This window comes from Mobula birostris, chromosome 3, assembly GCF_030028105.1.
Source record: "Mobula birostris isolate sMobBir1 chromosome 3, sMobBir1.hap1, whole genome shotgun sequence".
Classification (NCBI taxonomy): domain Eukaryota; kingdom Metazoa; phylum Chordata; class Chondrichthyes; order Myliobatiformes; family Myliobatidae; genus Mobula; species Mobula birostris.
Window position 1 is genome coordinate 151,695,984 of NC_092372.1, and position 27,428 is coordinate 151,723,411.

The window sequence follows — 27,428 nt, forward strand, 5'->3', positions numbered from 1 at the left end:
CTGGTAGATGGAATACACGTCAGTAAATGCGAGATATTCCACTTTGGAAGGAATAATAGAAGAGCAGATTAATATTTAAATTGTGAAAGATTGCAGCATGCCGTTGTGCAGAAGGACTTGGGAGTGCTTGTTCATGAATCACCAAAAGTTGGCTAGCAGGTACAACAGGTTATTAAGAAGGCAAACGGAATGTTGGCCTTCATTGCTGGAGGGATTGAATTCAAGAGCAGGGAGGTCATGCTGCAAATATACAGGGTACTGGTGAGGCCGCACCTGGAGTATTGTGTGCAATTCTAGTCTCCATACTTGAGGAAGGATATACTGGCTTTGGAGGCAGTGCACAGAAGGTTCACCAGGTTGATTCCAGAGATGAAAGGATTAACCTATGAGGAGAGATTGAGTCACCTGGGACTATACAGGTGTCCCCCGCTTTTCGAAGGTTCGCTTTACGAAACCTCACTGTTACGAAAGACCTACATTAGTTCCCTGTTTTTGCTAACAGAAGGTGTTTTCACCATTACGGAAAAAGCAGCGTGCGAAAAAAATCAGCACGCGCCCCGAGCAGCCGCTCTCCCCCAGATTTGGAACTGCATTCTCGCCGGCATTGCTTAAACTCATGCCTGTGAGCAGTTGTTAGCAAGATGAGTTCCATGGTATCGGAAAAGCCTGAAAGAGCTCATAAGGGTGTTACATTTAGCATAAAACTAGACATAATTAAGCTTTTTGATCGTGGTGAACGAAGTAAGGACAAAGTGAGTTTGGCTTGTGGAAGATGACGAAGATGATGTTGAAGAGGTTTTGTCATCCCATGACCAAGAACTGATAGATGAAAAGCTGATGCAATTGGAAGAGGAAAGGATAACAATCGAAACCGAATGAGTAATGATCAAGTACGACTCTAATTTTGAAAGGGTACATCAGTTTAGGGGATATTTGCAGGATGGTTTGAGTGCTTACAAAGAACTGTATGATAGAAAAATGCGCGAGGCTCAGCAGTCAAGCAAGCCTTCCACATCAGCCACAGCAGACGATGAGCCTTGACCTTTGACATCGAGGCAGGCAGTCATAGGAGAAGATGAGCTGCCTGCTCTAATGGAAACAGATGATGAGATGACACTCCAGTGTCCCACCACCCCAACACCCAAGCCGCAGACAGATACCGATTTGCGGAGAATGCAGCAGTAGCCGGGAGACACACAGCACATCTTTAAGAAATAAGCCGAAATAAACATGCTAATTAATTAGGTGCCGCCCGACACGTAATTGTCGGCCCAGATCAGAGGCGATGCAATTGGCACTGATCTGGGCCGACAATTACGTGCCGGGCAGCACCTAATTAATTAGCATGTTTATTTCAGCTTTTTTCTTAAAGATGTGCTGTGCGCCTCCCGGCTACCGCTGCATGTTTCACAGATCGGTATCAGGTCGCTGCCCAGAGGGTAGGGGCCACTGCACCACCCAAACTCTGACGGCTCAGTCTAACACACCATCATCAGTGTGCTCTGTGCTTTCCCAATTCCGGTAAGTGATACTACACTGTACATACATTATTTCTACTTTATATCGGCTGTGTATTTTTACTTGTTATTTGGTATGATTTGGCAGCTTCATAGCTTAAAGGTTACTGGACAGCGCTTACGCCGTGTTTTTGCCAACGGCGCTTGCGTGAGATTTTCGCTACGGAGAGCAGTTCAGGCAATGATTGTGGAAAAGTATTTCTACTTTATATAAGCTGTGTATTTATCATATCATTCGTGCTTTTACTACATGTTACTGTTATTTTAGGTTTTATGTGTTATTTGGCATGATTTGGTAGGTTATTTTTGGGTCTGCAAACACTCACAAAATTTTCCCATATAAATAAATGGTAATTGCTTCTTCACTTTACCACATTCCGGCTTACGAACCATTTCATAGGAACACTCTACCTTCCGATGGCGGGGGAAACCTGTACTCTCTGGAATTCAGAAGACTGAGAGGAGATCTTATAGAAACATACAAAATTTTGAAAGGGATAGATAAGATAGAAGTAGGAAAGTTGTTTCCATCGGTGGGTGAGACTAGGACTAGGGGACATTGCCTCAAGTTTCAAGGGAGAAGATTTAGGAAAGAGATGAGGAGAAACTGTTTTTACCAGAGAGTGGGGAATCTGTGGAATTCTCTGCCCAAGGAAGCAGTTGAGACTTCTTCACTAAATATATTTAAGAAACAGCTAGATAAATTTTTACATAGTAGGGGAATTAAGGGTTATGGGGAAAAGGCAGGTAGATGGAGGTGAGTTTACGGACAGATCAGCCATGATCTTATGGAATGGCAGGGTAGGCTTGATGGGCCGGATGGTCTACTCCTGCTCCTATTTCTTATGTTCTTATGTAAAAATATTACAAGGACTAGACTGCCCAAGTCGTAGGAGGCTAAGAGGTGATCTTACAGAGGTGTACAAGGCCACTTGGGGCATAGATAGAATGAATGCACTTCATTGTTTTCACAGGGAAGGGAAATCAAAAACTAGAGGGCATAGGTTTAAGAAGAAAGGGTGAAAATTTTAAAAGGACCCGAAGGTGATCTTCTTCACACAGAGGAAAGAACTCATAGAATGAGTCGCAAATGAAGTGGTTGAGACAGGTACAATGACATCATTTAAAAGATGATTCAGCAAGTAATTAGAAAGGTTTAGAGGGATTATGGGCCAAAAGCAGGCAAACAGGACGAACTTTCATGAGTACCTTGGTCAACAAGGATGATGTGGGTGTAAGGGCCAGTTTGCATGCTATGACTCTGTCAGTAATTAGTTTGCTGCTTACAGGAAACCAACAATGCACCTTCAGGTGCACCTCTATATCTAAGGTAACAAAAAAAGGCCCAGAATGTAAATGTTGGATCAAATAAGTACAACTTTAATTAAATTGTAAGGCTTAATACTTACCCTAAAAGATAGTTCTAAGTTCTCACCTCCCCATACTTCCATTCCTGTGTCATAGGTGCCCAGGTATTCAAAGTACTTTTTACTAACTGCAAACAGACCCCCAGCCATAGTTGGAGACCTGAAAGACGTGAATTTTTAGAGAGTGCATACTTATCTTTGTTTTTCTTTTAATGGAACAGCTGAGAAGAAGAGGAAGCATTTTGATTTTAACTATTCTGAAATTATACAATTCAGTGTCACTCAATATTCACCTGTACCTACAACACAAGAGACCAAAAGAGCTCTGACCGAATCACTCAGTGTGTGCTAAATTAGCTGAGGTTAACTAGAGCAGCATCTGGGGCACCATAAATCATTTCAAATTCACTGAGTGAAATTCATCACTCTGCTCCTAATCTAGCTATTCTGATGGTGATGGAGATGGACTTTGCTCAGTGACATTACTCATAGCCAAAAAGCTTGTTAACATTCACCATTTAATCTCACCCAACAGCAGCAGCCGTCAGTTGAACAACGTATTGGAGTGTGAATAATGGCTATGGAAAAGTAACCAATATGTCTCAATAACAAAGAGTACACATCATAGGGTATGCATTCATATATTAAATCAGGTCATAAGATTTTATACCAAAATAAAATACTAAATGAAGTTCATTCCTTTAACATGTTCTCTCAAGTTCCATTTGCTCCCCTGCATCACTGATGACAATGTCCACAGGCAGCTGTTGGGAGTCGGATATAAATAAGCTCTTTATTTCCATCCCATTTCACATGCAACATCTACAGTTTTAAATTATATGTTGTTAATTACTTCATTTCTTTTCCAAAAAAAAGCCAGATTAACAATGATTTAAGTTAACGATTTTATTCCAGTTATAATTGACTTTTGTATTATAAAACTCCAAACTGCCACTTTCTAAATTCAAACAGTTTATATTTCATTTGCTTCAATCCACTTTTTATTTAAAATGTTTTAAGAAAATGTTATATTATAGCTCTGACCTAATTGGGTCTATTCTTGACTTTCTTCGATTTCTTTCACGTCCAGGAACAGCATGCCATTGGAAAGTAAGGCGCCAGTCAAACCCACCAATCATCGGTTCACCTGTCTGCATGTAAAATGCAAAAGTGTTCCAATCGATGGTATCGATAACTGGACATATAACTGCAGTCTCATTCTCTCTAATCCTAAAAATAAAAAGATTTACAGAAATAAGATTTAAATCCATCAACGCAATCCTATAATGTGAGTCAAGTCAAATCTAATTTATTGTCATGTGCACAAGTATTATGAGCTGCAGGTACAATGAAAAACATCCTTCAAGGAGCATCACTGGCATACAGGTATACAACACACAAAATACAAATTAGACATGAAGTTAAATCATACATCATTGAAAGAGCAAGACCATAGTACAAATGGAGGTGCAAGGGTGGTCTGTAGTTCTCCATTGCTGACATATGTTAAGATCCTGCAAGCAGAATCAAGAACACAATGGCGGAAGTAACTATTCCTGGACATGGTGATGTGGGACTTCAAGCTTCTGTAACTCCTGCTGACTGTGCTTGTGTTTCACTCAGCCTTAATCAATAGGTAACAATCTCAAATGTACAATATACATATGCAAGAATGCACAAACATACCTCTCCAGCAATGGCTCCAACCAGCCAGTGACACACTCACAGTGGCAATCCAGAAATGTGAGCACATCTCCCGTAGAGAAAGTAGCACCAATCAAACGAGCACGCACCAGTCCCTCCCTCTTATTTGTTCGAATGAGGCGCACTCGCTCAAGATTACTGATATACTGCTCCAGCTGGGACTTCAGATAAACTAAAATATTCAACAATTAATTAATTTAACATGAATATTTTTTGTTCAGGTCAGTATAATTTCATATGAGGGTATAGGAATACAGTGATTTGTCTATGTACAATCAGAGGCATTGATTTAATGACCTCGTGGGATATTTGTGCATGAAGCTATCAACTTCAATGCAGATTGTTGTTAACAAAGATGAGCAAAATCAAAGTCAATCAATGAATCTCTGATAATTCAACATTCTCTCAACTTCGATGATGCTGGGCTAATAGATTTTCTAGATCATTCAATGTTATTTTGGTTTACATTCCAATACATTTTTAATTCACTATTTTTTCAAATAAATTCTCATAGTACAAAATATTTTCCAGTAAACATAGGTAGGTGGTGGTGGAGAAACGAAATCCTAGTGAGTTTAAAAGGAAGCATGGGAAATGGGATCCCAAGCAGACTGATGTTGAAAGTTTGGGATTTCCAAACCATGGGGTAGCGGGTTCAAGATGGCCAACTGAAAATCAAATATAGAATTCAGATTTCATTTGTCCGGAGTGGCAAAAAAAGTTGAGACATTTGCTGATTAATAGCAGAGATGCATTTAAAAAGGAATAGGGATTTATGATAGTTAAATACAGAAAGAGAGATATAATCCATGTAAACAAGGCTAATGCATTGCTGCAGACTACACTTTACGTCTGGGATGCCCACCCACACTGATTAATAATGCTGGAAATACTATTTTCACAGCATGTGAGAGCTGGGTTAGAATCAATAATCACCAACATTACAGTAACATAGCTAGTTAAACTTGCATATCAACAGCTAATCTGTGAATCACAAGGTCCGATGGAGAGTCATTATTTTGGGGGAAAAATCATCAGGTGGCAAAATAAGGGACTTGGAACTTGAAAATTAAGAATGAGTGCACATAAAAGGGGGAGGGAGTTATTATTATGCATCGTCCAATTTTTTAACCATGTTCTCCCTCAAATTGGTTATTATATTTTTAAATAAATATTGTTTCTTCCATTTTGAAATTTTCCTCCAAGGCCCCATGCCTCCACCACCGCCAAAACTCCATTCCATTCCTCCACCACCACCACCACCTACCTACTTGACAACATTCCTTTTTCTCCTTGAGACATCCTGTAGGGAACCATCACTTAATGTTTTAACCTTCTCACCTGAAGGCATTGACACTGGATGGTCTACTCTACCAATCGAAGTATTAATCAGCATATAAAACAGTTTAAGTCAACTTACTTATCCTGAGCATTTACTTATATAGTGTTTTAGCGTGGAGCAGACTGTCAGCCCCTTCAAGCCACGGTGCCCCAGCAACTCCCAACAAGCCTAACCTAATCACAGGACAATTTACAATGACCAAACAACAGGAATTCTGCAGATGCTGGAAATTCAAGCAACACACATCAAAGTTGCTGGTGAACGCAGCAGGCCAGGCAGCATCTCTAGGAAGAGGTACAGTCGACATTTTGGGCCAAGACACTTTGTCAGGACTCCTGACGAAGGGTCTCAGCCCAAAACATCGACTGTACCTCTTCCTAGAGATGCTGCCTGGCCTGCTGCATTCACCAGCAACTTTGGTGTGTGTTGCTTACAATGACCAATTTACCTACCTCGTACATCTTTGGACTGTGGGAGGAAACCAGAGGACCTGGAGAAAACCATGCGTTCCATGGGGAGGATGTACAGAGACTCCTTACAGAATGACGTCGGAATTGAACGCTAGACTCCAGAATGCCACAAGCTGTAACAGCGTTGCGTTGACCACTACGCTACCACGGCACGGTGACACAAAGATCCTGGCATTTTAGCAAATATCATCCAAACCAAGTGAATTAGGAACCTTGGGCGTGGAGATATCAAGCTACCCTCACCTAGTCAGATACTTTTCAATCATGAGTCGTTCTACATCATACAACATTCAAAACTTGGTCTCTTTGGGCCTAACCAAGGCTGGCTATTGTTTCACTTACTGTAAATATTTACATCAGCACAGGCCTCCCTAGCTAAAACTCTTCAGTACTGATGTATGGAGTAGAATTTCACGATTTATTAGGAAAACATATTTTGAAAGAAATAGAAATGAGTTCCTCAAAATGGCAAAGAGGCAATAAATTGCAGTTTGAACTGTAATGGGATACTTCCTGGTGGTATTTCTTGGTTTGAAAATATTATGAAAAATATAGAAAAAATGATCAAGTTCCTTACCTCGATCGCTGTAGTCATCTACCAGTATGAGTTCTTTCAGGAGAACAGAAGGAGATGTTTCCAGTACACTATGAATTGTGCGCAGTAGAGTGGACCAAGCCTCATTATAAAACGCAATAATTACAGAAGTCGTAGGAAGCTTCCTATAATCAAATTTTTTGGCTTTGCACCTGAAATGAAACAAGATTATAAAGATGATCAAGAGCAGTGTATATTCTTAAGGGAGGTTCAGTTTCTAGTTTTAATTTATGAAATATACAACTGAACAAGGGCACAGCTTGAAAACTACCATATTTTGCAAGAAGTCGAAAAATTCCTAGTTTGTAAATAGCAATTAACTGTGCTATAATGAAACTGTTAATGAATCCACATTTGAACTGTCAATAAGAAGGGACGAGTGCAGAGATATCCTTCTTTGACGGCCAAGATATGGAAACAGTGGATATAACACAAAAGGACTGATCAATCTCTGGAATTGGCTGATCCCTCCAATCAAACTCTACAATTCTCGGAATGAAACGTGGGTGTCCATCACACCATTACTCAGTAGACCAAAGTGTTCACAAAGAAATAAACAATAGCACAACAGATTGAATCACAGCACACATTTTGGGACCAGCTTGCATTCTCTGATATACAACACATCACTTTTTATGTTTACATTTCTACTATAAGGTGTGGTAAACCATGTATATATGTTGTAACTCGGTTACCTGTCTGGACACACCCCTCTGCTGACTGCCCCTGTGGCTTCTCCCACAGAGTCCTGTATAAAGGTGTTCGCCTTGCCCCTCCCCCTCAGTCCGGAGGCAGACACTCACTGTGGAGGTCGTATTGTACAGCGAATAAAAGCCTTTCAGTATTTTACCAAACCTCAGTCTTTTGGAGTAATTGAAGGTGCTTCAGAAGGGCAGCAAGTTCTTTATTCCAGTTAATCAAAGGAAACAGATCTTATTGGCAAAATGTACAAAACTGTTCTGATGGCATAAAGTATTTTATTTATTATAGCATCAAAGACAACTGGGAGCTGAAAAATTCTTCTCTGCGAAGGCCATTGTTTGCAACGTTCTCCCTCAGGAATGTACCATGCAAAGTATAGAGTAGATGTCCAAAATTTCAAAACTTGTTACTCTTGAATGCTAGTTGACTATTATTTGACATCTCCTGCATTTGAAGTTATAGTTATATTTTCAGGGTTTGCCTTTTCATTTGCTGTGCTACAGTTACATAAGCAGTGTCATAAATTTACTTCACAATTTTCTGATACATTGAACAGGTGACTCTTCTCCTGAATACTTATACACAGCTTGAAAGAAGAAGGAAAAAAAAACAATTAAGGTGGCACCCAAAGTAAACAAAGTCTGATAAAACCAAAACACATCCACTGGTTTCTGTGTCAGTGAAGAATCGTATTGGCAATATGTGTTTTTTACAATTCCATCCATATTTGCAAACATGCATTCCATTCACAGTAGGAGGACAAAGAAAACATCACACCAGCAGAGCTACATGTAATAGATTTAAAACCAATCCCAAAATTTCCTTTGGCAAGTGAATCACTCAGCGCCACGAGTTTAAATGCAAACTTACTCATACATTCGGTCATCCTGGATATGACGATGTAGTGATATTTTGTCACTTAAATAAACATTAATTGCATATCTCTCAATACTCTCCTCTTCTTGTAACTTCTCTTCGGCATTCAAATTCAGATGTGTTGCTTTACCCAGTTCCCCGGGTCTGCTCATATCAACAGCAGGTTTTTCATACACTGGGCGTGAAAGGTCCTCACTTTGCTCGTCACTAAAATAGGCTGCATTCGCCCTTTCCTTTCTATTGCTCTGTCCAGCAGAGTCAAGTAGAGTGGAGACTGACAGTTCAATGATAACATAAGTAATCCACAGTAAACTGATCAGAACACAACTCTTCCCTAGCCAGGACCATTTTAGTTTCACTGAGATCTTCATGATGCTTCAATAATGTTGTTCTTGTGGACATCTGGGTATAGAATATAGACGGAATTTCTGTAAGGGAGACATTCACAGAACTCAGGTTAGTGGGCTCCTGACAGGTCTTTTTTTTTAAAATGGAATTGGAACTTTAAAATTGAACAAAATACTTAACAACCTTAGAATTTCCAAATACAGAAGATGCCCATAATTTATGTATTCTGATATAATGAAGCAACCTATTCACTTCAAAACTGTTGTCACTGCTGATGTTCATCAAGTTGAAGAACAATTTTAATAATTAGCAGCTGGCTTGCCCTTCATAGTAGCATATATGTGCCATATATTTGCAATCAGCAAGGATCACTAGCCTACTTGGAAAATCTTGTGACCACAATGATCCATTCTTATCAATATAATTGCCTTCAGCTTAATTAAGTTACGATGACTGAAGGCAACAAATGATATTAATCTTCAAATTAAATACAGAATTTTCTTTGTTTTGGCTAAAACATTTTCATTTAGTCCATGCCCAGCAATGCTTTCCACTCTGTTGCATTAGCAGTCTCTACTTGATCCTCACCTACACGTTTCTTGAGGTACAGCTTTTCCAATGTTTTTGTCTATTCTGTCAAACCAGCTTGCTACACTTCAAATGATCTTGCATTTGCACCCTCACATACTATGTCTGATTCATTGCCTCTGTTCTCCAAACTTCTCATGCTTTAATCCCAATAGATTGATTTCCAAATTATTTTTCCTTATAAAATTACTCCTATCAGTTACTTCATTTTTCTCTGCATTATACCAGCTTGCACACTCAATGTTTTTAACTTTGACCTACTGTACCTCAATTTATCTCACATAACTTATTTATTGCCTCCACATCACTTTGTTGGGTTTGTCCCAACCTGCCTCATTGTACGGTTTTTCAACTCAGCTTTATATTACCTTTCTTCAGCTTTCATCCAGTTCCAAATCTAATTTCCTTCATTTCAGTTTACGATTTGATTTTGGAAAGCACGACACCACCACAAATGATGCTGTTCTGCTTCACAAGGTCACAAGAATTAAAATGATGCAGCATTAACTTCAAAAATGAACCAGCTTCTGCACAGTCACGAAGGATAGTGCTATTACAACAAGAATTACGTAACAAAACAGCTCATCCTCCTCAGACTTCGGGTTTCTCAGACAGGAAATGTTAGTGGCAATTGGACTACGGTATTGTGACTTCCCTTTACATGAAAAGTTCCCCATGTCTTCAGCTACATTAATGCCACACACTCTGGCAATGAAGGCAAACTAAGGTATTCCAACAAGAAACTATATATCCACAAGCACCAATGATAATAGATTTGTGCAAGGTAAATTTATAAAGATGATTTCAAACATATTTGTACAAAGAGGAAGCTTGTTAAGTCTCTGACACCAGTATATATTAAAAAAGTAGTAAACCTTGGCAAGTCCAGAAAAATCAACTCAATGCAAGTGGTGTTTTTTTTAAATATCTAAAGCTAAATTAATTGAAATTTGGAAAAGTACCTTCTATTAAACAAAGGCTTATTGAATGATGATCAGTTTCATGAAGCAGCATTGTCCTTAGTCCAGTGGGCAGGTATCTGACAAAGTACCACAAATTGATTAGTCAGCAAAATTAAAAGACATGGATACAGCTGTGGCGGGGGAGGGGGAGGGGCAGAGAAAATGCAATGGTACATGGTCGTTTATCAGATTGGAAAAAGATACCGTTCAAGTCGCAGATTTACAATCACCATGGGTAAAATTTCAAAGCCTGCAAATTTTAAAGAAGCTTGGAAATGTTGCCAGCAATTAAGGTGACTACATCTGACTCCAGGACTCACTATATGCCATAACCATTGAACTAAATGACAAAGGAATAACAGGACAGGGAAAGTTGCCTGAAAGACAGGCACCAAGAGTAATGCACTACATCTTGGCAGGGTAACTTTGCAGTTGATCCAAATCACACAAATACAATGAAACACCAGCTTCCTGAAGTCCTCCAAAATTTAATCAGGAAATCTGATTTCAGAAACTACATCAGAGTAGATGAGCCACAGAATGAATAACTCCATTAGTTTAAATTAAGAAGAATGCCTCCAAGGATAACTTGCATATTTTGAATATGCAAGTTGCATACAACTTGAATTAACTTGTGTGTACTTAATAACTTGTTTTCTCTTGCTTCAGTGTTTTAATATGTCAATTATTACAATAATTTTGCATAATTAAATTTTAATCTTTTTAATCAGCTGTGAAAGCATTTCTAGGAAGCAAGAAAGAAAGAAACATTACAGAAAGAAAGGTCATATGCTCCATAGGGCTTTGCTGATCAGGAATCAGCTTTGGTACCAGACTGTCAATGCCATTATGTGTGGCAAAGGAAGTGGCGAGTATAACAACTTGCCGTCATTTACTGGGGAGGCCCAGACTAAAACATCCTGCAGGCTCTGCATTGTACACCACTGAAACTAAGGGAAGTAAATTTAGATAGATAGACAGATATACTTTATTGATCCCGAGGGAAATTGGTTTCGTTACAGCCGCACCAACCAAGAATAGAGCATAAATGTAGCAATACAAAAAACACGAACAATCAAACAACAATATGCAAACTATGCCAGATGGAAATAAGTCCAGGACTAGCCTATTGGCTCAGGGTGTCTGACCCTCCATGGGAGGAGCTGCAAGTTCGATGGCCACAGGCAGGAACGACCTCCCGTGCCACTCAGTGTTGTACCTCGGTGGAATGTGGCCGAAGTCCAACAGTAAAAAGTTCAATATCCAGTCTACAAACACGTTCCTCGATCGTAATGTGACCCATATTGGATTGCACCAATTTCTGTCTGTACGTAATATGGCATGATTTCATTTTGAAATTTTGTTTGTAATACTTATTTCGTCAAGGTTTTTAAAAAAAATGTTTGTACTGTTGCCAATTCTTGCAAAGGTAGTATATCCCAGTGAAAATGAAAGTAAGCTGTGGGACTACTAGTGAAATGGTACATTGTACACAAATGAGTTAATTGTGAGAAAATATTCAGAAGGGCTGTTTAGGCACTTCCTTCCTTCTTAATAATCTTCTGTAACCTTCCTCCAACTGCTCAAACCAAAATTATTAGGAGCATTTGGCATTTTTGGAAAAAGAAACGGTTAGATACATGGATTATGACAAAATGAAAAATGCTCAAGTGCATGCATGTATACCTTAATTACAGCATACAAACAATATTTACAGTGCATACTTACACATCCCCATTACTACTTAAGTGGAATATTCCACCATGTATGGCGGGAAAGGTACCATAAAGCCAACCCGAGTGCATCAGCTTGGCTTAGGACCCATTAGGAGAATATTCCGGGGTAGACATTGAAGTGCGCGTACTCTGTGCAACAAGAGCAGAATGACAAGGCAATGCTTGTGTGAGAATGATTGGCATGTGTAAGGAGTCCATTTACCAAGTGCTCTCCGTCATAGAAACAGTTAATATTTCAGGCCAAAGGTCCTTTCTCAAAACACTGATTAAAGGCCCTCAGCCTGAAATGTTAGCTCTGTATTCCGCACCCCCCCCCCCCCCCACAGGTGTCGCCTGCCTTGAGGAGCGTTTCCAGTAATTCCCATTGTTATCAGTCTGCAGACAATGTGCTTTTGATCGGCCAGGTAATTACCTCAGAATAGACCTATATCACAACTGGTCTGCCTGAATCACTGTGAAACCATCTGCCGGACTCTTTTGGTTCCATACACAGAAGAAATGACAAACTACTGCACATGCAGTCAACTGACAATCTGCATAGACCATGGATAAACCAACAACCACACAAGCCTGATTGCACTCTTTACCAGTTGAGCTCAACAGGAAAGAAAGAAATGTGGTTCCCTCTTTGAAATGAATATGTCCATGATCACTCTCGTGCAACTGCAAGATGCCACAAAGTTATCCCGCATGTAAGGTGGCCTCCACACAACTGTTCCTTGCCATGATCACTTGAACGCCCACTGAAAATGGTCTTTGCTCTCACCAGTTGTGGCTACAGCAGAAGGTACATTTCAGTAAGGCAACTTTTCTAAGTGCAGTCATGTCATAAATTTTCCTTCATGAATTTCATCTACGAGTACTGCTTCCAACAATTCTGATGTGGCTTTGTGCTGAGAGCTCTTCTCTTCCTCTCTCTCTCTCTGGGAGTTTGCCTGGCTCGGCTTGTTCTCAGTCATCTGAAGAAAATACAGATGAATACACTCGTGTCTGGCAGCAAGTGGTTTGTGCAGAGCTTTTAAGTCAGCAAATAGCACTCCAGGACTTGCCAGACTTCTTGTAGATTTTAGCCAAGCCAAACAAGAGACAATGTCCCAGAACAGCAGCAAAACATAGTCTGATCATGTCTTCCTGGACAGCCCCAGGATCAACAAAGATTTACCTCCTTTCCACTTTAATGAGCTTAGAGGTAGTTGATAGAATCTGCAAACTTTGCCACAGATCAGACAGAGTGGTTGGTAGTTTCAGATGGTGCACTCTTTCTTCCGTTATTGCAGGTCTTCTGCGTTCACCCAGCAAATTGACTTCAGACTCTCAATGCTATCAGATTTTCCATTGATGGAGATGGGCCAGGAACATCCATGAGTCAATGGAGATGTTACAGTCTTTCTCCCAAAGAGGATAGAAGGGCTTTATATCTTTTTTCTCTCAGTCTGCCTGGCAATCTCCTTACATGCCAGAACTAACCGTCATCGTCATTGTGGCTATCCCTCGAGGTTGAGGATGATGGTCTTCGTTCCGTTGATCTATCTATGGGCTCTCAAGTGGCTTATGAGTCCAATCTTGACCACCAAGTATCTGTCTTGGGAGTCTGGTGTCAAAGAAGCAATTAATGTTGTCTGCCCAACAGGGCCAACTAAGTGTAATCAAAACATCAACGCTGGGACGTCAGCCACGCAGAGGATGCCAAGAGTAGTTTGTTTCCGGTACCAGTGCATTGCCCATTTCATCACCAACATCTGCCTTCACTGAAAGATGGCTCTCTGAGAAGGTAAGTTTGTCCAGGTTTTTCAGGATTTCATCATAAACTTTCATCACGGCATGCTGCTGTACTACAAGTGTAGTTGGCTTTCAACCATCAGTTTGCCAGTATTAAGCATAATGCCAATTCTCTTGTGTGCCTCTGTGAACAGAGCTTAGCCTCTGAACACGAGTATGCAGGCATCGTCACTGTACTGCACCTCAGTGGCTGAAGTTGAGGTGACCATGAATCTGGAATTGAGGTGATAGAGGCCACAGTACACAGAGACACAAGAGACTATGATGTAGGTGATCCAGGTTAAACAGCTTTACATATGTCCAGTTCATTAGTTCCCATTATTGGGGGCTGAGGTGCAACACTGCAGCAGGCAGGGTTGAGTAAAGTGTTGGGGTGATGACTTAAACTTGCTTCATGGCAATCCACACTGAGACTTGGTTAAGATCATGGATTTCATGTTCTCACATGTAACAGGCACGTGATAGCCTGGAGATAAATTTCTCCAGGCAGCCACATTTCAGACAGGTGTTCCAGGGCAGTGGGCTCAAGTGACACAGCGCACCCATTGACACCATAGGTTCACCTGCTTGGTGATGTTAACAGTGTCAGTGTGGCTCCTGATCATGTTAGCAAGAAAAAACACTCACATGCCGTCCTCAAGTTTCGGCTCTCTAGTTGTAGCCAAACAATCATTGCAGAGGACAACTCTTTACAGCCATCTTTATATAAACATGGATGAAAATTAAATGACTGCAGACCCCGGAAAGCTGAACTAAAAGCAGAAAGTACTGGAAAAACTCAGCAGGTCAGGCAGCATCTGTGAAAAATGAATTAATATTTCAGGCTGAAGACCTTTCACCAGAACAGAACATAAAGGATCTTCAAACTGAGACATTAACTGTCTCTCTTCTCACAGATACTATCTGATTGCTGACTGTCTCTAGCATTTTCTAATTTATAAATATGAATCCTTGTGCCAATTACTGTTAATCTCAGTACATTTTGGTGTGTAAATGGCTGCTAATACTAAAGATATTACAGAACTGCTCATATCAATGTTTACATAGTACCTACTATTCAAACAGAATTATAAATGGCAAATTAGAGAACATGGCGTGAATAGTTAATGTTTAGTTTAGTCCTGTGTGGTGTGACAACGTCAGCCTGAAACACCCAATACTTCTGCCTCACCTTGCAGTAACCTTAAGAGGAAACACACAGAGATAAGGGGTTCAAAGTTCAGTGTGCAACTTGCAATGGAATCACTTCAAAATTAGCCGTGCTACGTTGCATTTTTCAATAAAATTCAACCTGTGAGCACTAATCAAGAGAATTTAAAATATATCATTAGCTCAAAGCAGAAAGATGCACAACCATGTACATAAAACTGCTTGATTCTTCTCCATGGCTATTCAGTGAAATCCGAAAGATGAGAAAGCAGATGGTTTTATTTCGAGGTAAGAGGCTCTTTCATTAATAAAGTTGGTTATTATATCTGAGTAATTCTGAAATGTTATTGATCTTGTGATGTAGACATAGGCAGCAGATGTTCTGCACTCAAGCAGCAAAGAGATAAAAGGGAGTTTCCTCACATTCAAATAGTATGTAGTGATTGCTCACAAGTTCTCTACTGTGCATATACGGCTTATAGCAGTGGAGCACCTCCCCAGGACCAGCATGAAATCTAAGCCAAGGTTATGCTATCCTGAAGATCAACTTAAGTTCACAATCATCAAGTCCAGCTGACTCCAAAACAAGAGGAAAGAGAACAGAATTTTGTACCAACCATTGTAAAACCATTAAGGTCCTTATGCATTACTTTCATCTCCTTTCTTCTTCAATGTCAACTGGACATTTTTTAATTCCACATCCTGCTTAAGTGTTTTCTTCAGTAATGAAAACGGATTCAGTTCTCTTATCCTTTCTTCACATTTTAAGTATCCCAACTCCCTCAGAAACTTTTTTTAAACACTAGCAAGCCATTCAGCTTTGAGTTGCTCAGGGATTTTACAGATCTGCCCCAATAATTCGCCAGCTCTTCCATTGTGGGGAAACTAATTTCTAACCCATTTTGCAAATATCCATTAAAATATTGCTAGCCCTCGAATCACCTTCACCATTTCAGTAAAAATGCAGAAGCAAAATTGTGAAATTAGGGCTACTGTTTTGAAAAAAAAGTAACATTGTTACAGCATTAGTATTCCTGCCGCTTCGCTGTATCTCATGTTAACAATGGGCCAAAAGAGCAACAATGTCAGTAAACCACTTACACTATCAAAGCTTGATATGAAATATTAAAACTACTCATCCAATAAAAGCATTCACTCAATAGCCCTGCCTCCAAGAGGACCACAATCTTGTCATAGGGCTTGGAGGCTTGTATGTCTCAGTGACCCGAAGAGCTATGTTGGCTGGAGTCAGGGCTTTCTGCTTTGGCTCTTTGTAGTCACCCATGCCAAAGAGGTCAAAGGGCAGAGGCCAGACTAAAAGTGGTCCACTGCTCCTCCAGGTTCAGGTGTTCAGCTCAAGGCTAACAGCCCTGACTGGTCAAACAAAAACTGTTACGGAAACAGCAATCAGAAATCCTTCTATATCTGTGTGCGACGTATATGACCAAAGACAGACAGACAGAGATGGAGGACCTTCATTGTTGCCCTACATGCCAGTGCAACAACAGCCCTGAAACAACGCATCTCCTGTCAAATATTGACCCAATGTTTCAATACCATCTTCGAAGCCTTTGGCCAATAATGGAAACGTGTTTGAGGATTAAGACCTTAAACCTCACCACCACCATTGGCACGAAATGCGAGTTTTGCTGAAGAAGCCTAAATCCTTGAAGTATAAAACAAAACCCATGGTACACAAGGCAACAGTGATCCTTGCTTTCCTGCACACTACACCGGACATGTCAAGGAAATAGAGGCAAGCAAAATCTTCGAAATCCACTGAAACATTAACATCCTCTCCCAGACCAAAATCCCAATCACTGAAGTTCGAATTACACTTAGCTCTGTTGAACAGGGTGCATCATTCACGTGTCTGGCACTAACCTTCTGAATTCCAATTAATTACCAGCTGATCAGAGAAAAAGTTCAAGGAACATTCTCAAACTCTCTTAAAAGAAGCAACACCCCCACTGATGTGGTAATCACTAGCTCATGACCATTCACAGTCAACTAGAGTGCTCAGATTGGCGCTGAGACTTCGAGCTCATTCACTATGACTCAGAAACTTGATGACGAAGGTAGAAGCAGCACCCACTTTATACACTAAATGTTCGCCCCAGCTGTGGTTCTAGCTCCCACAATGGCCTTATTAGTCACCTCAGAACCTGGAAAATCAAAGTGGAAACAGGTTAACCTCAAGTCCAAGGTGGTGCCCAAGAAAAGAATATAGATTTTCTTAACGACTAGCTAAGCTTTTAGATGCAATACTGCATTGTCCTAGGTCAGCTGTGGCAAACCTTTTTGAGAACATGCACCCAAATTGCTGATAAACTTCTAAAAAAATTTATCTCACGTACCATAGGAATTTTGAACAAATACAAGTGTCCCCCGCTTTTCGAATGTTCACTTTACGAAACCCCACTGTTATGAAAGACCTACATTAGTTACCTGTTTTCGCTAACAGAAGGTGTCTTCACTGTTACAAAAAAAGGCAGCGCGCGAAAAAACAATCAGCACGCGCCCTGAGCAGCCGCTCCTCCCCTGGATTCGGAACGGCATTGCTTAAACACCTGCCTGTGAGCAGCCGTTTGCAAGATGAGCTCTAAGCTATCGGAAAAGCCTGAAAGAGCTCGTAACGGTGTTACACTGAGTATAAAACTAGTCATAATTAAGCGTTTCGATTGTGGTGAACAAAGTAAGGACAAAGTGAGTTCGGCTTGTGGAAGTTGACGAAGATGGTGTTGAAGAGGTTTTGGCATCTCATGACCAAGAACTGATAGATGAAGAGCTGATACAATTGGAAGAGGAAAGGATAACAACCGAAACCGAATGCAGTAGCAAACGGACCGAAAGTGAAGTCGTCCAGGAACTGAACGTGAAGCAACAGCGTGAGATTTTCACTGCAATGATAAAGTACGACTTTAATTTTGAAAGGGTACATCGGTTTAGGGCATATTTGCAGAATGGTTTGAGTGCTTACAAAGAACTGTATGATAGAAAAATGCACGAGGCTAAGCAGTCATGCATGCTGTCGCTTTTCAAGCCTTCCACATCAGTCACAGCAAACAATGAACCTCGACCTTCGACATCAAGGCAAGCATAGAAGATGACTTGCCTCCCTGATGGAAACAGACAACACCCCAGTGTCCCACCACCCCAACCCCCGGGCCGCGGACAGATTCCGATTCGCAGAGAATGCAGCGGTAGCCAGGAGGCACCCAGCACATCTTCAAGACAAAAGCCGAAATAAACAAGCTAATTAATTAGGTGCACCCGGCACGTAAATGTCAGCCCAGATCAGAGGCAATTGCCAATTGCGTCACCTCTGATCTGGGCCGACATTTACGTACTGGGCGGCACCTAATTAATTAGCTTGTTTGTTTGTTTCAGCTTTTTTCTTAAAGATGTGCTGGGTTCGTCCTGGCTACCGCTGTACCCCTGCATTCTCCGTGAATCGGTATCGGTCGGCAACCCAGAGGCTGGGGTCCACTGCACCACCCCAACCTCCAACGACTCAGCCTTACACACCATCATCAGTGTGCTCGGCGCTATCTTCCCAATTCCAGTAAGTGATACCACACTGTACACACATTATTTCTACTTTATATCGGCTGTGTATTTTTACGTGTTATTTGGTATGATTTGGCAGCTTCATAGCCTAAAGGTTACTGGAGAGCGCTTGCGCCGTGGTTTTGCCGAGAGCGCATGTGTGAGATTTTCGCTACGGAGAACAGTGAAGCAATAATTGTGGAAAAGTATTTGTACTTTACATAGGCTGTGTATTCATCATATCATTCCTGCTTTTACTATATGTTGCTGTTATTTTAGGTTTTGTGTGTTATTTGGCATGATTTGGTAGGTTATTTTTGGGTCTGCAAATGCTCACAAATTTTTCACATATAAATTAATGGTAATTGCTTCTTCACTTTACGACATTCCGGCTTATGAACCGTTTCATAGGAACGCTCTACCTTCGGATGGCAGGGGAAACCTGTATTATCATTGCTGCAAATAGATTGACGAAACCTGCCTGTTTACCAATCATGCTGCGTGTGACATCAGTTGTCATGGAAACTATTTTTGAAAGGTTAACTTGGCAATCAGACAATTATTTTACTCCTGTGGTGTAATCAGTTAATGTTGCCAATTTAACGAATTCTTTGTAGATTTCATCACCCTTACAAAATCGAGGAACAATGGTGTGTCTAGTTGATGATGTAACATCAGTGATCTCATCAAGATAAATAGAAAGAAATTCACATGAAAGTTTTAGTTGTTCTGCTATGTTTGCTTCCATCATTAATATTCTACTTTGGTTCACTGTAAATCCTTCATGTGTGGAATAATCTTTTCCTTTTCTAGAAAACTATCATAAAGGTAAGGAGCACATTCTAGCCATAATTCTTTAACATTTCCTCCATCACTGAGTGGTCCTCCACCTTAAGCAATAATCTTTGCAACCACAAAGCTCGCAGCAACTACGTTGGAACTACATGAAGTAAGTCAAAAAATTTGAATTTTTTTTGCTGATTTCTTGAGAACTGTGTTCTTTTCATTCTTTTTTTTTTCACGCAAACAACAGGAATTCTGCAGATGCTGGAAATTCAAGCAACACACATCAAAGTTGCTGGTGAACGCAGCAGGCCAGGCAGCATCTGTAGGAAGAGATGCTGCCTGGCCTGCTCTTTTCATTCTTGTTCATTTTTATCACAAAGCCGTGTTTCACAATGCCACTTTATGGTGGAAGTCCTGTACCCCACTATTTAGGAACATACGTTGCATAATGCTTTATTATCCTTTTTAAATCATGCCAAATCTTTCAATCTATCATCCTTGATAGGCTCTGCTGCTTCTCCCATCATTTGAAGGATTTTATTTCTTTGCATCTGACATTCCCAACAAACTGAAAAGGATAAAGACCATTTAAAAATTGTTCACAAATATATTTAAATAACATTGTTTTGCCAACATGGACAAATAACATTGTTTTACTAATATGATGTTTATTGTGAAAAAAATACTCAGAGGTGCTAAACTACAAACAGTACTTATTGTTATTATGACTGAATATCCAGTGTTTACTCACAATCGAAAGGAGGAAAAATATCAACAGATCAAAACCAAGACCAACTGGCCCAACCATTTATTATCCAAATAGTGATGTGCACATCAGGTCTGGGAGGATTTCAAAATGTACTCTTCAACATCAACTCTTCTCACAACTGTCTAGCAGGTGTCAAACCAGCATATTTCCTGTAAAAACATCTCACTGCTCTTAGGTAATTTAAAAAAATCATTCACTGCTTCATTTGGCAGTGAAGACATTCATTATGTATCTTTTTATTATGTGTGGGGGTTTAAAGAATTGAAGGTGGTAACAAATTTTTTATGCCTGTGTCATCTTGGGCACACGTGCCATTGGTTCACCACCCGTGTGGATGGAAGCACAAGTGATGACTTTTCTGTCTGTCTGCTCCAGGAGGTAATTTCCTGCATGTTATTAATTTTTGTAAGCAGTTAAATCAAGATACTTTCCTCAAGAACATTTTGCATTACAAGAATAGAACTTACACAGGTCATTAAAATTGGAATGTTTGAAAGGTATCATCATCATCATCATGTGCAGTATGACATAGGTAGTCATGGTCTTCCATCTGTCTTTAACCTGCTCTTCCTGTGGGGAAGACCCCTTTCACGCTGTAGTTCTTATTCTTTCCTCTATCCATGACCATTCTTGGCAATTTTTTCTACAGAAGTGGTTTGCCATTGCCTTCTTCTGGGCAGAACCTTTACAAGACGGGTGACCCCAGCCATTATCAATACTCTTCAGGAACTGTCCGCCTGGTATCAGACTATCCACTACCTGCTCCCATGGCTTCATGTGACCCTGATCCCTGGGGGGAGGGGGGGCACTAAGCAGATGCTACACTTTGCCCAAGGGTGAGCTGCAGGCTAGCAGAGGGAAGGAGCACCTTACACTTCCTTTGGTAGAGACATATCTCCACCCTGCCACCCAACTGACATTAATATTCACTGAAGAATTTGAAGAAACCACTGGACACAACTGTGTGGAAAACTGCATTAGTTGACAGAAGTTGACATATTTGAATAATCCCAACAGTAATCGAGCTACTAAGACTTGATGTTTCAATCCCTGTGGTAAGTTGGCACTCTCGATGTTGGCAGTGGGTTTGGAGTGGTGACAAGGAGGGAGGGTAGCTACGTCATCGGAGTCATCAAGTGGGCACCCTCCTTCTTTGACATTTCATTGATAAGCCCACGTTGTCTCCAGAGGGCTCAACGGTGCTACCTGGCGTCCTAGATACACCCCCCTCAGTTCCATACCTTCCTGTCTTCATCTTGCAGCCCAGTTGTTGTCTTTCCTTTTAATCCAAATCCAATTGCTGCTTTCTTCTGCTGCATTTGACAAGGACTTGATTGCTTGTTGGAGGGAGTGACCCTTCACCCTCATCTTCTGCAATAGACTGGTCGTAGATGTAGCAACGAATCCCCTGCATCCCACTTCTACAGGGAAAATCTTGGTCTTCCAGCCATTCTGGGCAGCCTCAGTTGCCAGTTCAGAGTACTTGGTCTTTTTCCTCTCATAAGCTTCTTCGACACCATCTTCCCACGGTACTGTCAATTCCACAACATATGCCAGCTTGGCTGTTGTGGACCACAGGACCACGTCTGGCCGGAGTGTTGTAGCCGCAATGTCTGGGGGAAACACAAGCTTTTTTTCCCCCAAGTCCACACCCATTTTCCAATCCTGAGCAACCTGCAGAATGCTTACATCTTTTGATGTTGTATGGTGCTCTGGAGGTTGGCCTGCTGGTACAAATCATGTGATGTGGACATTTCCCGCTGATGTTTGTGGGAGAGCATTTGTGGTGATTCGCCTCTGTTCCAAGATTGATGCCAGCTGTCTGAGAACTTGGTTATGCCGCCAAGTGTACCGCCCCTGGGTGAGGTTCGTGGTGTATCCTGTTACAATGTGCCTTAGTGATCCAGGTGCTTGACAAAGAGAGCAAGTGGGGTCTTCTCCCCACCACTGGTTCAGGTTCTGGGGCGTGGGTAGGAAGTCATAAGTGGCTCTGATGACAAAACTTAGCCGAGATCACTCCATCTCCCAGATGTCACGCCAGCTAAGTTTTCTCTTTTCCAGGCTCTCCCAATTAGTCCAGTGGCCCTGCTTGGTCATTGAGACCGCCCTGGCATTTCACTCTGCCTCCTCCTGTCTTCTCAACTCCTCTACCACCAGTCGTCTCTTCTGCACTGATGTTGCCTTGTGCCATTGAGGAGCCTTTGGGATAAGCCCAAGCCCAGCTCTCCCATGTTGGACTTGGCCAACCACATCCCTGAAGCGAAGAGCAGACCGGTACCTTATTTTAACCAATTTTAACAGTCCCAGTCCCATCCAATTAGGTACATCTGTACACCAGCTCATTAATGCAAACATCTAATCAACCAATCATGTGGTTGAAACTCAATGCATAAAAGCATCCAGACATGATCAGGAAGCTCAGTTGTTGTTCAGATGAAACATCAGAATGGGGAAGAAAAGTAATCCAAGTGACGTGGAATGATTGTTGGCGCAAGACAGGGTAGTTTGAGCATCACAGAAACTGATGATCTACTGACACAACAGTCTCAAGAGTTTACAGAAAATGGTGCTAAAACCAAAAATCATCCAGTGAGCTGCAGTTCTGTGGGCAAAAACACCTTCTTAATGAGACAGATCAGAGGAGAATGGCCAGACTAACTCAAGTAGACAGGAAGGTCACAGCAACTCAAATAACCATGTGTTTCAACAGTTGTGTACAGAACAGCATCTCCAAACACACGTGTCGAACCTTGAAGTGGATGGGCTACAACAGAAGGCCACAAACACGCACTCTGTGGCCACTTTATTAGGTACCTAATAAAGTGGGCACTGAGTGTATGCATTTAATGAAAAATTAAAAGCAAATATTAAATATTTATGATTAAATCAGTTTGACTCAGCAGTTGAACTATTATTTCAAGAGTTAGCCACCAATGATTAAAATCTTACTTCAGATCCCAACTGTATATTCTCAGCTGATGGTACAGTGCGACATGAACTAAATGTGACATTCTCAGAGATACCATCTTTTGGCTGAAACATTATAAGCTTGTCATATCAACAGGAAAGATCCTACACGATTCAATTCAGTAGGTATCTATATAACATTCATCCTTCAACTAATAAAAAGAAAATCATGCATTGGTGTGTAACAAACCCTACAAAACACTAACCATCTGCTACAGTGGTTTATTATGTATCTGTGATATTGACTCAAAACATATTCATTGGCTCTAACATGCTTGTTACATCCCAAACACGTGAAAGCATACTGTGTGTTATTATAACCGCTTTGCCGAGCATCTACGCTCCGCCCGCCAGAACAAGCATGATCTCCCAGCGGCCACCCATTTTAATTCCACTTCCCATTCCGATATGTCCATCCATGACCTCCTCCACTGTCATGATCAGCCCACACTTAGGTTGGAGGAAACTTATTTTCTGTTTGGGTAGCCTCCAACCTGATGGCATGAACCTCAATACCTCAAACTTTCAGTAATGCCTTCCCCCCCTTCACTACTTCGCATCCCCTTTTCCCTCTCTCATGTTATCTCCTTGCCCACCCATCACCTCCCTCTGGTACCTCCTTCACCACCCCTCCATTTCTCTTTCTTCCATGGCCTTGTCTCTTTCACCAATCAACTTCTTCGCTCTTTGCTTCACCCCTCCTCCTCCAAGTTTCACCTATCGCCTAGTGTTTCTCTCCCACCCCCCTACCCCCATTTCAAATCTACTCCTCAGCTTTTTCTGTCCAGTCCTGCGAAGGGTCTCAGCCCAAAGCGTCAACTGTGCCTTTTTTCCATAGATGCTGCCTGGTCTGCTGAGTTCCTCCAGGATTTTGTGTGCGTTGCTCAGATTTCCACCATCTCCAGATTTTCACTTGTCTCTGTGTGTTGATTCTGCCTTTGACCTCAAATGCTAATCAAGATGCCTGAATGCCCCATAACTTGCTGACCAACATGGTACACAAATGTTCACTATTGACTTATAGTTATAGTGTTATAAAGTCATACAGCCATTTAGTCCAACCAGTCCAGGTCATCCAAGCTAGGCCCAATTGCCTGCATTTGGTCCATATCCTTCGAAACCTTCCCAATCTATACACCCTTGAAATATTGTTAATGTAGCTGCCTCAACCACTTCCACTGGCAGCTCATTCCATACACGAACCACCCTTTGGAGAAAGTTGTCCCTCAGGTTCCTATTAAATCTCTGCCCTCTCACCTTAAACCTAACCTCTCCAACTCTTGATTCCCCAAGCTTACAAGATTGTGTGCATCCACCCTGCCTATGCTGCTTTTGATTTTTTTACACCTCCATTAGATTATGCTACAATGAAAAAGGTCCCAACCTGCTCAATCTCATACATATATTTATATTTCAGTCCCAGCAATATCCTCATCAATCTCCCCCGTACTCTTTTCAACTTAACAGCATATTTTCTAGAGTAGGATGTCCAAAACTGAACTCAATACTCCAACTGTGATTTATGCAGCTGAACTCATCCCAGTTCTTCTCAGTAGATCTCTATGCAGGAGAGCTTTGTAAGCAGAAATCCCACTGCATTGGATGTGCAGCCATCAAGCCCTGCAATCATAATTCATTTTATATCAGTGGGCAGAATCAGCCCAACTACAAAACAAGGTAAAATTATAGTTTTGACAGCCAGATAAATTAATATTACTAACTTAGTTGACTGTCAAACTTGTCAAAATGAAATTCCTAATATAATGAAATGACTGATATTATTTAAGTAAATTTTAAAATATTAAATACTTTGGTCCCTTTCTCTCAAATTAAAAGGTGATGTTGAATTCTAGGGAACTGAGACCACTTAGCTCTCTGACACCAAACTCCAAGAAGAATCCAACCTCAGAAAACACTTGAAAAACAAAACTTGAAAATGCTGCAGGAAAAAAAAGAGACTACTCTACTACGTAAAACTAACATTTTTTTTCTCTTTCCCAATTCTGAGAAAGGGTTCATGACCAGGAACATTAACAGCACTTCTCTTTCCTGAAGTTTCTAGCACTTCCTGTTTTTGTTTAAGAATCATTTGAACAGGTACATGGATTGGAAGGGGGGGGAGGGGGAGACCGATTTAAAGGGCAAAGTGGTTTTAAGGTGAGGATGCACAAAACATCGACTGTACTTTTTTTCCACAGATGCTGCCTGGCCTGCTGAGTTCTTCCAGAATTTTGTGTGTGTTGCTCGATTTCCAGCATCTCCAGATTTTCTCTTGTTTGGTGTTGATTTACTGATAATGGGCGCAAAGTAATTATAAAAAGGCAGACTATGAACAATTTTATACCAACAATGAAGGAACAAGGGCACAAAACCAGCAATGTGGTTTATTAACTCTAAACTTCCACTGGTCGCTGAGTCTGCAATAATATGTAGAATTCAATGTTTACCCATTACCCGGAGTATCAGCTCAATTCTTTAACACTTTAACTATTCGCTTTTAGGGAATCTGTAATTAATTTGTGATTGAAAAAAATCGAGAAATCTGCAAACCCTAGGACAGAACGTTTCGTTTTCATTCTGTAACACGCAGAACAAACTTCCCAGCGAGTTGGTAGAACTATATAGGCGTATGCGTACGAGGGCCGCGGTTAATTCGGACCCAGCAGGAATCACAGAATTTAGCTGACAAATGTTCAGTTGTAAATCCAAATCCTCACTCTTCCCAGGGGAATTGCTGCAACAGAACCAAAACATTATCTACCCTTTGAGGAACTACAACTGCCTCAAAAATGACATCGAATTGCTGGCAGTAGTTTTTCCAAGCTCTTACAGTGTGACTGTCAACCCCGAAAACACACTATTGAGGGCGAAGTCCAGACCCCCCAACACCAGAAGCATAAACGGGAGAAGCGCAAAGAGGCAGTCGGAAGCAACAAGCGCCCGTTAACCCGTTCGCCGCGTGTCGTCGGCTGAGCAGTACAACTCAAACTTGTTTCGAGAGGCTGGCCGGCGGAACCTGCCACGCCTTCGGCCCCACAACCGCCAGGAATGGGTACTGGCTGTGAACGAGCAGCGCCGAACCACCGTGAAAGGGGTTCGTCAACTACGTGTTGCAAACGCGGCCTGGGCTCCAGCAACTTGCAAACTTTTCTTAAAGTGTGACTGCCGCAGGGGAGAAAGTTGCGGGAGGTCGAGAGTGTGTGTGTGTGTGTGTGTGTGTGTGTGTGTGTGTGTGTGTGTGTGTGTGTGTGTGTGTGTGTGTGTGTGTGTGTGTGTGTGTGTGTGCGCGAGAGAGAGAGAGAGAGAGAGAAGGGGGCGGGGATGATAGCTGCAGCTCACTCACTCACTCACCGCGGCCGCGCTCGGGGCGCCGAGCCACCCCATTCCGGCCAAAGGTCCAAGCGACTCCGGCTGACTGGAGCAGAGCAAGGAGAGTGCAGCGGGAGGGCGGTGGCCTCAGCTCTTGCTGCCTGTCAACGGCGTTATCTTTCGGCCCAGACCCAACTAGTAGTCATAAATAGGAGGCTCCGGATTCGTTCTGTTGTGTACTGTGTCTGTGCCAGGAAGTCCCTGTCCCTCACACTCGGAGCCCGAGCAGCAGCACAGCGCATTGTGGGACAGGCGACTGGTGGAAGCGGGCGAACATGATGCTCCCCAGTTATCATCGCCTCCTTCATGGGGTTGTACATCCTCACCTTTTTGTTGACTAAATAAATCTCCTAATCCTCTCCCGCCAAACTCCCTGGTTCATGTTCTCGCCTTTAACTTTGCCCTTCATCTTTTCTGCCACAGCCTTTATAAGTTTTTTTTTAACAGGAATGATCCTGAGTGAGGAGTAAGGATGTTTGTTGGCCATCTGAGTTGTCATTCGAAAGTGCTGGTCTTAAATTGTCGCGCATCAGTCCCGCAGCGATTGTGTTAGGCAGGGAATTTAGTGCGGGAATGGGATTATCTGCCCGAGAAAGGATGGCGTGTGATTCTCCACTCAGCGTTGTCGTTGTAAAAGCTTCATGGGCTGGCCGGGTGCGGAGACTTAAGAGACCGCAAATGCTGGAATCTGAAGCAACACCTAAAACGCTAAAGGAACTCAGCAGGTCAGGCAGCATCAATGAAGGAAAGTGGACGTAGACCCGGGGAAATCCTCCAGCGTTGTGTGTATTACACAAGGTGGGCAGCCCGATCCCTGACTTCGCTGCAGGTGCTGCAATCTGGAGCTAAAGTT

General features: G+C 41.7%; 1 protein-coding gene across 4 annotated transcripts in view; it reads right to left on the minus strand.

The window, feature by feature from the left end:
• Window positions 1-27,428, minus strand: part of poc1bl (POC1 centriolar protein homolog B (Chlamydomonas), like) — a 49,728-nt gene that overhangs the window by 21,959 nt on the left and 341 nt on the right. The window contains exons 1-7 of one of the 4 annotated variants that reach the window (XM_072253444.1): window positions 26,558-26,793; window positions 10,472-10,548; window positions 8,568-9,001; window positions 6,978-7,147; window positions 4,571-4,760; window positions 3,929-4,114; window positions 2,927-3,044 (exon numbers count right to left, since the gene is read on the minus strand). In XM_072253444.1, coding sequence (XP_072109545.1) covers window positions 2,927-3,044; window positions 3,929-4,114; window positions 4,571-4,760; window positions 6,978-7,147; window positions 8,568-8,944 — 1,041 coding nt within the window. In that variant the 5' untranslated portion in view covers window positions 8,945-9,001; window positions 10,472-10,548; window positions 26,558-26,793. Of the gene's footprint in view, window positions 1-2,926; window positions 3,045-3,928; window positions 4,115-4,570; window positions 4,761-6,977; window positions 7,148-8,567; window positions 9,002-10,471; window positions 10,549-26,549; window positions 26,796-27,428 lie in introns of those variants that run through there. The other 3 variants (XM_072253445.1, XM_072253447.1, XM_072253446.1) reach the window with 3 other exon arrangements.